Raw genomic sequence first — 13,671 nt, 5'->3', positions numbered from 1 at the left:
AGTTGGGGTCAGCTGTCCTGGCTGTGCCCCCTCCCAGCCTCTTGTGCACCTCCAGCCTTCTCAGTCGGTAGAGCCGAGAAACTGAAAAGTCCTTGACTAGTGTAAACACTACTTAGCAACAACTAAAACACCGGTGTGTTATCAACATTGTTCTCACCCTAAATCCAAAACACAGCACTGGACCAGCTACTAGGAAGGAAATTAACTCTGTCCCTGCCGAAACCAGGACAGAAAAGTATCCCTCCTCAATGCCACCCGGCATAACTTGGAGGGAAAGCAAAGCCAGCATGCTTTCCCAAGTGGTCTTCCAGAAAAGTTTCTGTAGTTATTGCATATGGTCCTTCAGGCCCTTGAGATGAACAAAATTGAAAGACTCAGCCAGCTGACAAGTGTCCAGCTGCTGGCGAGTTAGTGTGTGGGCAAAAAGACCCGCTCACCATGTTGCCTTGTCTGACTGCTGGTTTAATGCCATGGAAACCTGTGGTAAAACACACACCAAAACGTTCAGCAAATTCTTTGGAGTTCCTGCCTCCTGGTATGTGCAGGAAGGGTAGAAAATAGCGGTAAATTAACATCTATACAAAGATGTGACAAATGTGATTGCTTCCTTGCTGTGTGTTTTGAAAGAAAAAAACCCAAGGCAAATAGTTCCCTGATCTTCCATATATAAGGGGTATTTGAGGCTCGTGGAAATAAAAATAATTTTCAGTCCACTAAGTTTATATTTCAAATTCTGTATTAGCTACACTTTGCATTCCGTATTTTCCATCATTCATTTGCTCTAGTTAGTACTGTCAGGTTTCTTTCATTTTAGGATGCTGGAATACCCCAGACAATGGATGAACCTGGAAAACCCAGATGTTTTGCTTCTGGGATCTGAGCTGGTTCTTATAGGTTGGTTCCATGTCCAAACCATTAAGCCTTGCAAGACTTCAGACAGTTTTACGTGACACCAGCTTAACTGTCTTCACACACAAGTGTGAAGCACGTTAAATAAGCTGTGCACCATAATGGAAAAATGCCTGGTTATTTTCCCCTCTCTCTTTTTAAGCATATATGATAAAACTCCAGCTCAAGGGCTGTAAGTGAAATTAATAGGAAAGGGTTTTACTTTGCTCCAGAGATGCTGAAGACACATAAATCTTCATCAACTCGACACTTTTGGAGAACAGCAGGATCATCACTTTTGACAAGGCACGATATTCAGAATACGTATTTATTCCAAGGCAAATTGATACATGTGATACTGGAGTATCTTGCCCTGCTTGAACTCTGCACACTTGCAAGCTGTGCATCTTGGCCTCAGCAAAACCTGTGGAAGAGAGTAAAAGGTGGAATATTTGCTATAGGTTCGTGTAACACAGTACAGAGAAAGCCATGCTGGCACTAGGCAGCCCCTAACAGAAGCAGGGTAGATTAGTGTGTGTGGCCTTCTGTGCTCTCCCGTGTAGCCTGATTATGTGTGAACTATCTTGTTTAGAGCAAATGTGGTTATATCCACACTGAGTTGCAGTGGGAATATATCCAGGACGCTGTAGGTGAAGTAAGAAACTCCTCTTCGTTACTAAGAGCAGTTTTGTGAGACAGTGTGAATTCAATAGGCTTTTTAGTTAGTCTGGGAGGCAGAGACAAAAAGAAGTGAAAGAAGCATTTATTAAGAAAATCCATAAGACTTTAGTGAGGCCTGTGCATCTTGGAATAGGTCAATTGCTTAATCTTTTGGATGTATAGCATGAAAAATTAAAAAATTATCTCAGTTTGACTGGAAGATTGTACCAAGAGCATATAGCCTTGAAAGATGATAACTTAGGAGAGAATGAAAAATATGGAAGGCTCTCAGTAAGAAAAGAAACCCAAAGAATGGAAAAATGAGTATAATTAATGCCACAATATTAGTAAGGGGGACACTGCACAAAACTGTGAAGAGGAGTCCTTTTATTGCTGCTTTTTGTTGTGGTGTTTTCTCACAAAGGATAGAAGAGCAGAGTTAAGGAATGAAGTGACTTAGAAAACAGGAGCAACAATCTTGAGACTGGAATTTTTGGGTGAATTTGGCAAAATTTGGTTGAATTTTGGAGACCGTAAATACATTTGGTGTTGCAACATCATGAAATCACCAGGTACTTGCAGTAGATTATTTTGCAGAGAAACTGCCTGCTGGTTTTTGGATTCGTTGGTGATAGCGATTACGTGCATGGTATTTAAACCCACCGCATGTTACATATATGCCTCAGTGTTAGTCACGCAGTTGCCCAAACCTATGTCATTTTGGAGTAGAGGACAGAAAGTCTGTGGCAGTTTGCTCAAAGAGATTAGCTAAACGACTTCATTTTGTCACACAACCGTTCTTAATAAACACTTGCCCAGAGTAACTCTGGGGCTGGAATGCAGTAAAGCACTGATTCTGGTCTGTTTGGGATGACTAAATGGAATCGGATGAAAGGTGGCGCAAAAGCAGGCATGCAAGCAGATCAATAAGTTGAAGGCATGCATGTACAAAAGCAATTTTCCATGGTTGGAGAATCTTCAGGGGAAGTTCCTTTCCTACAGACTGAATTCACAGCTCAGCTCGGTCTCAGCTGTGCTTCAGGGCTCCAGCTGCCCCCTTCGTGCTCTGTCAATGCAGTTGTCTTCTCCTCTGCCTTTCTGCATCCTCTCCTTTCTGTCCCCAGCCTTGCCTAGAGGCTATCACACCACTGCTTCTTCATGCTCGTATCTTTGAGAGGTCAGTAACACCAGGCCTGTGCTTATGAATTTTGTCCTTGCAGTCATTTCCTTCTGAATACTTCCAAGTACTAGAGGAAAATAGAAAGTTCTCTGGTATCACTTGGTCCTTGATGAAACGCTTCCTGTCTTAGTTAATTTGGGAGTGCGGTTCTCTACCTAGTGAATAAGAGGAACCACATTTTTCTTTTAAGCAGTCGGATTTAAAGGGCAATTTTCTCTTTTGACAAATTGCACAACAAAGAAGATTCTGGTCTGCTGATAAGAAAGGTCTTTTGGGCACCTGGCTGTCCAGGAAGATGGAAAAATCGCTAATATTGGGGTTGAGAAGAGGGGGAAGAAGAAAGGCAAGGGAACTAGACTCTGCTTTAGGCATACAATGGAGATTCATTCAATTTTGTATTATGGAGCTTGCATACCTGTAGTAATTACAGTAGTGGAAGTCAGATCTCTTCCATTTGCCAGCTGAAAGAAGATCTCATTTAAGAGCATAGGACAAACACGGGAAGAAAAAGGTCAACAAATGTTGAGGAGATAGAAAGGTAAACCAGCTATCTTTGCCATTGTGGCTCCTCCACAGTGAATGTCTTACTGTGCACAGCAGATGGAGGTTAGTACCATAGTATTTGTTTTTCTTACCTCTTCCTTTACTCTCGTGCATTTGCAGGATGCCTTTGAAGCATTCCATGTTGACAAGGTGCTGGTGAGCAAGTACTTGAAGTCACTGCAGATCGGGGAGCTGGCACCAGATCAACCCAGTATTGAGCCCACTAAAAATGTAAGTCTATCCTCGTAAATCAGATCAAAGATAGATTAAAGGGAAATATTCTGAGATTAGACCATGTTCTTCTGTATCAGCGTAGCTCCTGGAACAATGGGATCCAGGTTCTCCACAAATCTTTGTGCTGCTACTTAGAAACAATACATGAATATTAGTCTAAATCCACATTATGTGGTTGAGAATGAGATTCCTGAGGATGAATTTTTCTTATCACAGCAACTCTACATAAATAGTAGAGCCTTGTTTTGCTCTCATGAATATCGCAGCTATCACCTTTTCTTCTTTCCCTTGCTTTGAGAAAGAGCTAACCAAAAATTAAGTAATTCTTTCCAGCTGATAGTAAATTTTCAGACCGTACTCCCTTCTCTTGTAGGTGTCTGTAGGAAGAGATTGCAGGTAGAGTGTTTTAGCCTTGAATTAAGTTTCACAGGCTGTATTGGCATTGCCCTTTTGGACAGCCTTCTTGCAGCAGTCTCAAGGTCATTCACAGAATGATCATTCACAGAAGCACTGCTGATGGCACTGTGAGAGTAACCAATCTGGTATGTCAAAGAAAATCTCATGAGAGAGGCACAGACAACAGAATAGGAATAGCCTTGAAGTACAAATATTCCCTGGGCTGTACGGTCGTCATTGCTTCCTACCATCCAAGGCTATCAGTTTTCCCCATTCCTTCTAGCCTGCCCTGACTCTTCCTTTGCATAGTCCCACACTGCATGCTGAAGGGGGGCAAGATGATACATGGCCCCGTGTAACTCAGGCATTAGAAACACAATTCAGAGCAGTCTGGCTGTCCCAGAATGGCATGGCCACACTTCCTATGTAGGTGGGAACCTCATGAACCCTCTTACCCATCTGTGGCCACGCCTTGCCTATTTCTCAGTTCCGTAGCAGGCCTGCACCAGAGCCTGCATGTGCCTTGCTCCACACAAACTCCATTTCCCCCAAATGATTGGGAAAGTAGGCTGGCAAGCTTCTTTGTGGTTTGGGTTACGTGGAGACAGGAATAAGGCTTGGGAGGCATCTGTGGAACTGGCAAAGCCAAAGGTGGGTTGGTCTTGCATCTCTGCGGTGCTTATTTCTTCTTCCATCCTCCTTCCTCAGTGCCCACCAGCCTGAGGCCAGCTGGGCTGTAGGTGCTGTTTTCATACAGGCACTTAATCCTCCCCGTTAATCTTGGGAAGGGTAAAGTGAAAACATATATTGATCTATTGGAACTGACAGAAGAGGAATAATTTCATCCTAAAGGCCTACCACAAGATGGCATGCTATGTTCATGCACATACATTACACCTTCCACTAGACATAACTTCCATCTGAGCCCTATGCTACCTGCCAAGAAGATGATGGAAGAAGCACCGAAGATATAGGCTTAGGGGCTGGGGGTACAGACATTGTGCTCTGTGATAGCTGCTGCTTGCTCCTCTGCTCTCTGTACCTTACCAGGCAAAGACACAGAGAAGCTGTAGGAGAGCAATGATAAAGTTTACCAGTGTGCAAGCCCGGCTCTTGCCCATTTGGCCAGATCCTTTGCTCTTTCTTTCCTTGATTAAAGTGGTCCTTGGCTTTTGAGGCTGCAGTGCTATGCTCTAGAAACAGGGAACATGTAACACTGGTGCTTCCCACAGAAAATGCTGGTGAAAGACTTCCGTGAATTGCGTGCTGCTGTTGAGAAAATGGGACTTCTGAAGCCAAATCAACTCTTCTTCTTCCTGCACCTCGCTCACATCCTCCTGTTGGATACTGCTGCTTGGCTCATTCTCTTCTACTTTGGGACATCCTTAGTGCCCTTTATTGTCTCTCTGGTGGTGCTGACCATTTCCCAGGTAAGCAACTAAGTCCACAGCATGTACACGTGGACTTGCATCAACTTTCATACGCGTAATACTATTGCAGTTCTGTAGTCCTCCATTTCCTTACTTGGCACAGTTCTCCTTTGTCATTAGAAGACAACCACTATACGGCATGTGTTTACAGAAGATGTAAAGAAGAAATTCTGCATGTGGGGAGCTCCCACTAAGCCTAGTCTGGGATTCTTTCAGCAAGATATATTCTAGGCTGAATAGATATATTCAGCCTCAAGAGTATCAGGATTTCATAGTTCCTTTCTGATTGTGACTTTGGAGCACTGTCCAAGAAATAAATCTTGATATTTCAAAGCAAAGGATGGGTGTGGCATTATCCTGGTCTCGATTTCTCTTCGCCCCCTCCCCCAAATATTTTCTTTTTCCTCTTCCAGGTCCAGGCTTCATGGTTACAACATGATTTAGGACATCTTTCAGTATTCAGAAAGACCAAGTGGAACCACTTGCTGCATAAGTTTGTGATGTGCCATTTGATTGTAAGTACTTGACCCTGGAAAAACTTCTTAGATTTGATGGCTTTCCTGTAAAAGAATGTGTTCTGAAGACTCTGTGGAGGATAGCGTGTTCAGCATTGGGCGAAGGAGGGGAATTGGAGAGAATCTGGCTCTGAAAGCATTATACTTTTCATACTTTGTTCTTCACTAAAACAGGGGGCATCAGCCAAATGGTGGACTCTTCTGCACTCCCGGCACCATGCCAAACCCAACTGCTTCCAGAAAGATCCCGATATTGATATGCACCCTTTCTTGTTTACTCTGGGGAAGAAATTCTCTGTGGAGGTCAGTGTGTGCACGCGCTCGTGTACCAGGAACTGGGAAGAACACCCTGGTCAACAAAAAGCACGTTGTACCATAAAGATCTAAAACTAAGATGTGATGACAGTTTCTGAAAAAAAGACTGCTTTCATCTGTGTCTACTTTCTTCAGCCTTTGTAAGCAGGTCACAGTTCACGTTAAATTCCTTTAAAAATTTCATGAACAGCTGACAAGTAGTTGTAAATAAATTAGACGTGGTGTATGTGCATCATATATAGGGTGGAAAATCCATCACCAAAAAGATTATTAATGATTATAGCAGCTTAATGACCTAGTAGAACAACTCAGTAATTAATGATTATTAGGTAACTTGTAAACATTAATATAAAGCGTGTCTGCAGTTGGCCTGGGATTATTACTTTAATATTAATGTCTAAGGCTCAGAGATACAGGTGGCTTTGGCATGTCTATGCCTTCTAGGAGACAGCAGAAGCCTTGCTGTGAAAGGCAGCCAGCACGGCAGGACTGAATAACCCAGGGCTGTTCCTGTAGCTCTGTAGGACTGGCTGTTGGCAGGTCCCTCTAGTAGGCAGAAGTCATTTGACCACATAGGATGTTCTCAGCTTGTACTGCTAGGCCACTTCCAGGAGCAACAACCTAAGACGATGCTGAACCCCTTTAGTTGTACAAGTTCACCAGTTCTTGAGACCCTGTCAGAGTAGCTAGAGCAGTGAAATATTTTTCTCCTTGGAAGACCTTTACCATCATGAAACTGTCATTTAAGTGTACAGAATCAGAGGAGAGAGAAAAGACATATGACTATTTTTGACCGATAATAGAACTTAGCCTTGAAATATCTAACATTTCACCAAATTAATTATGCATGTGGTAAGAACACAAAACCAAGGAAATTCACCAGTTAAAATTCACCTCTATCAACCCTCAAAATTATTTTTATCATAACTTTCGGATCACACCATCTTTTAATGGAGGAAATGTTCTGGTGTAGTTTTTACTACATCATTCTGTTCCAACCCAGACAATGGTGGTATCTGTGACAGCAGTTTCCTTCCTACCATATACCAAAGTAGGTTTTTCTTATGGGCTGTTACCTCTGTTTTGGCTTGTCATAAGTATATCTAGAACTACTTTTCAGCAATCACGTATTTAATTTATTTTCCATTACTGGAGAAAAATCTCATGCTTGCTTAACGGTTTATCTCTGAAGGACTTTACAAAGCTGTAAGGCATTAAAGCCTTATATTAATGGAATGAGGATTACAGAAAAGATATATTATGTATGTAAACTAACAGGACAGGTACACAAGAGCGAGACAGTAGGAATGAAGGTTGTGGGAAGTGTGCAAGAAGAGTGCCTCTGGGGAGGAAAGAATGGAAATCAGCAAGTTACCTGTGCAGATTGCTTAGTTTCCACTCAGTATTTTTTTTTTGCTGTTTCTTTTCACAGCTTGGGATCAAAAAGAAAAAATACATGCCATACAATCACCAACACAAATACTTCTTCATCAGTGAGTATCTCCGTTCTCCTGCAATACCATGAGGGGTACTAATGGGGCTTGTAGATCTTACTTTTGACCTGTAGGACTTGAGCAGAACTAAGGTGCCTGCCTTAAAGAACACAGTAATCAGTTTGCATCTAGGTTTTGGAGGAGTTGAAGACCTGACTGGATAAAACCCCGAGTAACCTGGTCTGACCTCAGAGCTGATGCTGCTCTGAGATCCTGAGGTCCTTTCCAGCCTGAATTATCATGATCCTATGTGAGATCAGGTTTCTGTGTCCTTCTTGACTTGAAACACGTTAATTTGGTTTTCGAATTTCTAACCAAATGGTTTAAGTTTGTTCCAGGGTAGAAAAAGTAGTGGGGTACACTTATCCCAGGTCTTCTTAAAACTGTACTGCTTTGCAAAAATAAGTCTACATCTATTTGCACAGAGAAAAGGAGAAAGACTCTTAACTCGCTAATTAAGGAAGTTGGGAGAGTGAGATGAAGGCTCCAGGACTGTTTATGTGAGCTGTATAATGTATGGCTAATAAAGTGCATAAACAGAGCAGAAGAGAAATTCAGAATTCCTCCACTGTCAGTACCCTGATCTCTAGGCTCCCTCCTGCCCCCTTCTTCCCATCTTAGCGAAGCTTTATTCCTTTTGCAAAGCAGCACAATTTCAACACGGGACAAAGAGATATCACCTCTTGCATCTCTCCGGAATAGTTTGAAGTCTGCTGCTTAGGATGCTTGCCTAAAAAGTGGGCAGTATGAATTGAACTCTAAAACCCAGCATAAATGGGCACTTTCAAGGTGTGATTCATTTGACCTATTTTTTCCCTTGACCTCTGAAGATGGCAGGAACTGCGCTCCAGCAGTGGCTCTTCTCTCAAGTGGCTAGACAGAGCTAGCAGGGTTAGTTCAGATGTGCATATCTCAGATATGCAACTCTGAGATGCCAAGTTAAGGAAGGTGATCCTATCCCAGATCTTCCACGTCCTCCACAGTGGCTCTAAGGTACAATGTCATACTACATCTTTCAGTAGTATTCAAATTTAAATAATAGTCCGTGGGGTTTTTTTGTTGTTTTGTTTTTTAAGTACAAGTGAGATGTCCATTTGGAAGGTTGAGTTCTTGCAACCCAAAATCCCTGGTAGGCAAAGGATTTTATATGTTCCTCTGCTTTGAACAACTGAATGGAGAGCCAGATAAGCTTTGGGGCTGTGGAAGCCACTTCTCGAAATACTACTCTGTGGCTGTTCCTCAGTTAGAAGCCTAAAATAAAATCTCGGGTTTGTAAGTACTATCAGATTAATGGACAGACCTAGAAATGTTTAGAGGCACTAATCATAGAATCATAGAGTAGTTTGGGTTGGAAGGGATCTCTAAAGATCATCTAGTCCAACCCCCCTGCAATGAGCAGGGATATCTTCAAATAGATCAGGTTGCTCAGAGCCCTGTATAGCATCCTAACCAGTATCAGTCGGTTGCTTTCTTGCAAAGTGCATACTGTGGCACTCAAAAGGATTATTAAGTTGGTCCTCAATCAAGCTTCAGAGAGCTTCTTGTCTTACCTTTGTTTTACCTCTTGAGGTCAGCAGGCTCCCAGGTTGCTTACTGTTTGTCTGCTTTGTTGCATACTGATATCATCCAGAAAATTCTGCAGCCCTAAAACTTCTCAGAATATTCTCCATATTGAGTAGCTGTTCAGGGATCCTTCGCTTCCAGTTTGATTATCTGTCATTCAGTCCATGACATTACCACTGATAATGAATTCTCCCTTACAGCTCTTCCTCCGCTCCTGTTTCCCACCTACTTCCACTGCCACACGTTTTATATTGCATACACAAAAAGGTACTGGGTGGTAAGTATTGCTACTTGTGCAACTAAGAAGGGGTCAGTTGTGGGCCTTCAACCTTTCTTCTGAACATGGAGCCAGCTTCTGTCCAGAGCTCAGTCCCTGCTGTGTGACGCTGTATGCCATGCAGTTAAGCCTACTATGACAGTCAGCTTGGTGCAGTGTTTTCAGTGGCTGTGCATACTTTCTGCTAAACCCATCATGTTCCCCAGCTCGATGATAAAGGCCGAAAACAAGCAACAGGCTGTTTGGCTTGTACTGCTTTGCCTCATTTGCAGAACCACAAAGTGTACTGTCTCCTTTGGTTTGGGAAGCAAATTGGAAGGTCCGTAGTGGTCGGCAACGGGAGGATGTGGATTTATAGGAACTGTTGTCGTTGATTTGTTAGCAGTATGCATATACTTGGCATTACTTCCTATGCCAGGCAGCCAGAATTAATGCTTCATTCTTCCTTCTCTTGCATGTGTTATGCATACAGGAGGACAGAGCAACTTCCAGGTAGAATGAGATCGTCGGTCTAGCACTTAGTTCACTGTGGAGTCCTGGGCAATGATTTGATACAAGTCTTCAACTCATGTTTCTGAATGCATAGTCATTTGTTAATATATTAATCTACTTACTAGGCGTGAATGCTCAGATCCATCTCTATTATAGCAAGCTGTCAAAAGAAAGTATTATTAACTTCTGTTAACATGGATTGCTCCAGATGATTCAATTCAGCAAAAACCTATAAAAGCTGAATGTAGATTTTTCTCTTGTACGTATAACATGAAGCTTAGAAAAAGATTTAAGCAAATGTAACTTATAATGATTTTCTTTTCTTGTTGTCTCTGGTTTTGGTAGGACTTGACCTGGATGCTGACCTTCTATATCAGATTCTTTTTTACTTATGGATCATTATTAGAAATAAAGAGTCTCCTGGCATATTATTTTATATTCAGGTGATATCTTTTTAGAAGGTTATTCAGCCTTCCTCGACATATTCCTTCCATCTCTGCTTGCCTGCCTTTCTCTGCCTTTGCTTATCTATCCACATTCTCCTTGACCATCTCATTTTTTGCTTAGTTTTTTAATTCCGTAAAGTTAAACTAAGACTCTTCTGCTTAATTGCTAGTTGAAATTTTATGTTGCCTCATTGGCTCTGGCAGCAAAGAGACTTCACTGAGTGCTGACCAAATCAAGAAATACTTACCTTATGTAATATTCAGTGCTTTGGGTGTTGGGTCTGCTAGTGATCAGAGAAAGAGAACATTTAACAGAAACAGCTTAGCCTGGGCTTGCAAATGCTCAGGCGTTATCCAGCAGCATTGACCTGAATGGACGATACGCTCTCCACTTGGATCATTTTACTGATTCTAATCAGTTTGGTCCTTGGCTACAGGTAAAACAAGACGAATAACTGGCTACATCAGTTTCATTACAAAACATATTAAGTAATCATGAGTATGATTAAGTATGGATTAAGTATGAAACTTCCAGGTTTCGGAAGTTCTTCCAGGTGCTGGATTAGCGAGGCTGGTGTTCAGCCATGTGTTTGTAAGTCTGGCTATGCTGTTATTTCAATGGCTCATCATTGACTTGCTTACCTGTTACTGAATTCTGGCCTCTTGTCTGGTTGCACAGGATGTTGGAGAGCAGCTGGTTTGTCTGGGTTTCACAGATGAACCATATCCCTATGGATATTTACTATGACAACAATTTGGACTGGGTGTCTACTCAGGTAAAATATTTTTCATTCTTAAGAATTGTGGCCATACAGGTACAAATTCCAACCATAAGACGAGCAAGTCCTCTATTGCATTAAGGGTGAAAACCTGTTGGTAACTGGGAAGTGAAGGTTAATAGGGTAACGGGATTCAATTATGGTAACAGTAAAGGAGGACAGCAATGACACATTCATGGGCAATCTAAAATCAAAGCTAGGTCCCAGCTCTGTTTCCTAAACATACCCACCTCCCCACTTTTTGCATCATTCTGTCTTGGACCTTTTCCACTTATGCAGAGATGGAAGTTTGTGTCCTGCTCTTGCTGAGCAATTTTGCACTAGTAGAATGCCAGTGTGGTGTCCCCTCTTTGCAGAGAGACTTCTTGGAGTCCAGCAGTAAAGTCTGACCATCACAGAAGTACCCTGCCATCTCTGCTTTTTCTGCAGACATAGGTCTGAGAAGACCCACGAGGAACTTTTGACTGTCTGTTCACATGCATTCGCAGGAGCACAGAGCCAACTCCTGGTTTTACAATGGTCCATGTTAGCCAGTCTACGTACCTCTGCTGGTCCACAAAGCTGAAGGAGGATTATAATCCCTGGCTTGAGGTAGCTCAGCTTAGGCTAAAAGAAAACAATAGAACAGAGTAGCACAGCGTACTGTGCTCTTTAGACAAATGGGAAAGGCTGCAGTCACCAATCTGTACTGATTTTACTTTCCTTTCCCCTCCTCTAGCTCCAGGCAACGTGCAATGTTGAGCAGTCTCTGTTCAATGACTGGTTTACCGGGCATCTGAATTTCCAGATTGAACATCAGTGAGTAGACACCCCGAGAGAGAATTTTCTTCCCTTTTTTTTTATTTTTTTTCTTCTCTTCTTTTTTTTTTTTTCTTTTCCCTATTCTTCTTTGCTCTGAATTCTACAAATAGTTGTGAGGCACCAATGAGTTTGTCTTTAAAAAGACTGAAAACCCTAAAGAGAATCATAATGTAATTCAAAACCTTCACTGGACTCGCAGGAAGGTGAGAATGACTAGCGAAAATTGAACATGGGCAGGATCTGTGAAACCTTACAGACAGCAACAGGGCCTATCCAAGTAGTAGCTCGTAAGCATTGGTGAAAATGTACATGCTAAGGCCCCCTGTTTATAGTCTGACATAGTAGTTTAAGCCTGTCTCTACTGACTACTTACACTATTACTCCAGAGACTGAGATATGCGACTGGAGGATGGGCTCATCTTCTTTTCTGTGCTATGGAGACAGTTACTTCTGGAGAAAGGGGAGAAGGGAAAGTAGATTCTTCCAGTTTATGGCATCACTTAATTTGGAGAAATGCCACTTCAGAGATGCTAGAGACAACTATGGAAAATAACAGAGGGGGAAAGCAGGAAAGTCTTAGGAGTTACTTGTGCTAAAAGCTCACCAAGGGGAAAGAAAAGCCAGGAGCAGCTAAAGGCCCTACTTTGTGTGAGCTGTGTGATTCCTGGGAAGTAATAATGAATGTGAACATATGAAAGATAATATTTCTTATGGGGCACTGGAAGCGAATTTGTCTGTCTCCTGTTCACAGCCTATTCCCCACAATGCCAAGACACAACTACTGGAAGGTGGCTCCACTGGTGAAGTCCTTGTGTGCCAAACACGGCATTGAGTACCAATGTAAGCCGTTGCTCACGGCTTTTGCAGACATCGTGCAGTAAGTAACAACACACAATGGCAAAACATTGCAGAAGGATGTAGGAGAGACTGGAAGCCTAAGAACAAGAGTTGGTTTGTTCTTCTCTTACAAATCAACACACACAAACCCTCATTTCCCTTGTCCCCACCAACACTCCCCTAAGCAACCCTGCATAATGTGGCCTCTTGTACTCTCTTTCTCTCTCTCAGCTCTCTGAAGAATTCAGGAGAGCTCTGGCTTGATGCCTACCTACACAAATAAGAAGACAAGGCTTGATGGTACCATTCGCAGCCTGCCACGTCTTTGCATTCCCAGCAAGCTGAGGAACAGGGACCACAAGGGACTCTATGGCAGAAGAAAATAGATAAGAACTGAAGGATATGATTCTGATAGATATGAAGTTACCTGAATTTTACTTCTGGTCTTTCCTGGTGTTTTGGTTCAGATATGTTAAGAGTGGATAGGGCAAGCAGGAGATGACTGGTTAGAACAGGAGAAACTCTTTGCTAGCTGTGTCTAATTAAATATGGCCAAGAGCATTTCTGAGCCTGAGTATGTGTTCAAGTCGGATTACGGACTGGTGCAGCTGCACACACTTAACTTCATGTCAGACACCTCTGGCCAGTTTTTCTAGGTACTCCTCATGCAGAGGGTTTAATGCTTAATACAATGTTTGCTTATTTAAGTAATTTGAAATTTTACAGGATTTTGAGTTAACATGGTGTTCCAGCAATGTGCTAAATTATAATAAACTGCATATCACACTTAGAGGATAGCAATTGCAATATGCGGTTGAATAA

General features: G+C 42.3%; 1 protein-coding gene across 1 annotated transcript; it reads left to right on the top strand.

The window, feature by feature from the left end:
• Positions 1-3,328: 3,328 nt before the first annotated feature.
• On the top strand, positions 3,329-13,132 carry LOC103925826 (fatty acid desaturase 1-like). Its single transcript, XM_009334598.1, has 12 exons — positions 3,329-3,334; positions 3,392-3,502; positions 5,134-5,331; positions 5,745-5,846; positions 6,021-6,149; positions 7,594-7,654; positions 9,418-9,494; positions 10,332-10,429; positions 11,112-11,208; positions 11,930-12,009; positions 12,764-12,889; positions 13,081-13,132. Exons 1-12 carry the CDS (start codon positions 3,329-3,331, stop codon positions 13,130-13,132), a joined length of 1,137 nt encoding a protein of 378 aa, XP_009332873.1.
• The last annotated feature ends 539 nt before the right edge of the window (positions 13,133-13,671 follow it).

The sequence above is a fragment of the Pygoscelis adeliae genome, unplaced genomic scaffold (assembly GCF_000699105.1).
Source record: "Pygoscelis adeliae isolate BGI_AS28 unplaced genomic scaffold, ASM69910v1 Scaffold171, whole genome shotgun sequence".
NCBI classification, from domain to species: domain Eukaryota; kingdom Metazoa; phylum Chordata; class Aves; order Sphenisciformes; family Spheniscidae; genus Pygoscelis; species Pygoscelis adeliae.
This window is presented reverse-complemented; position numbering and strand designations above follow the sequence as displayed.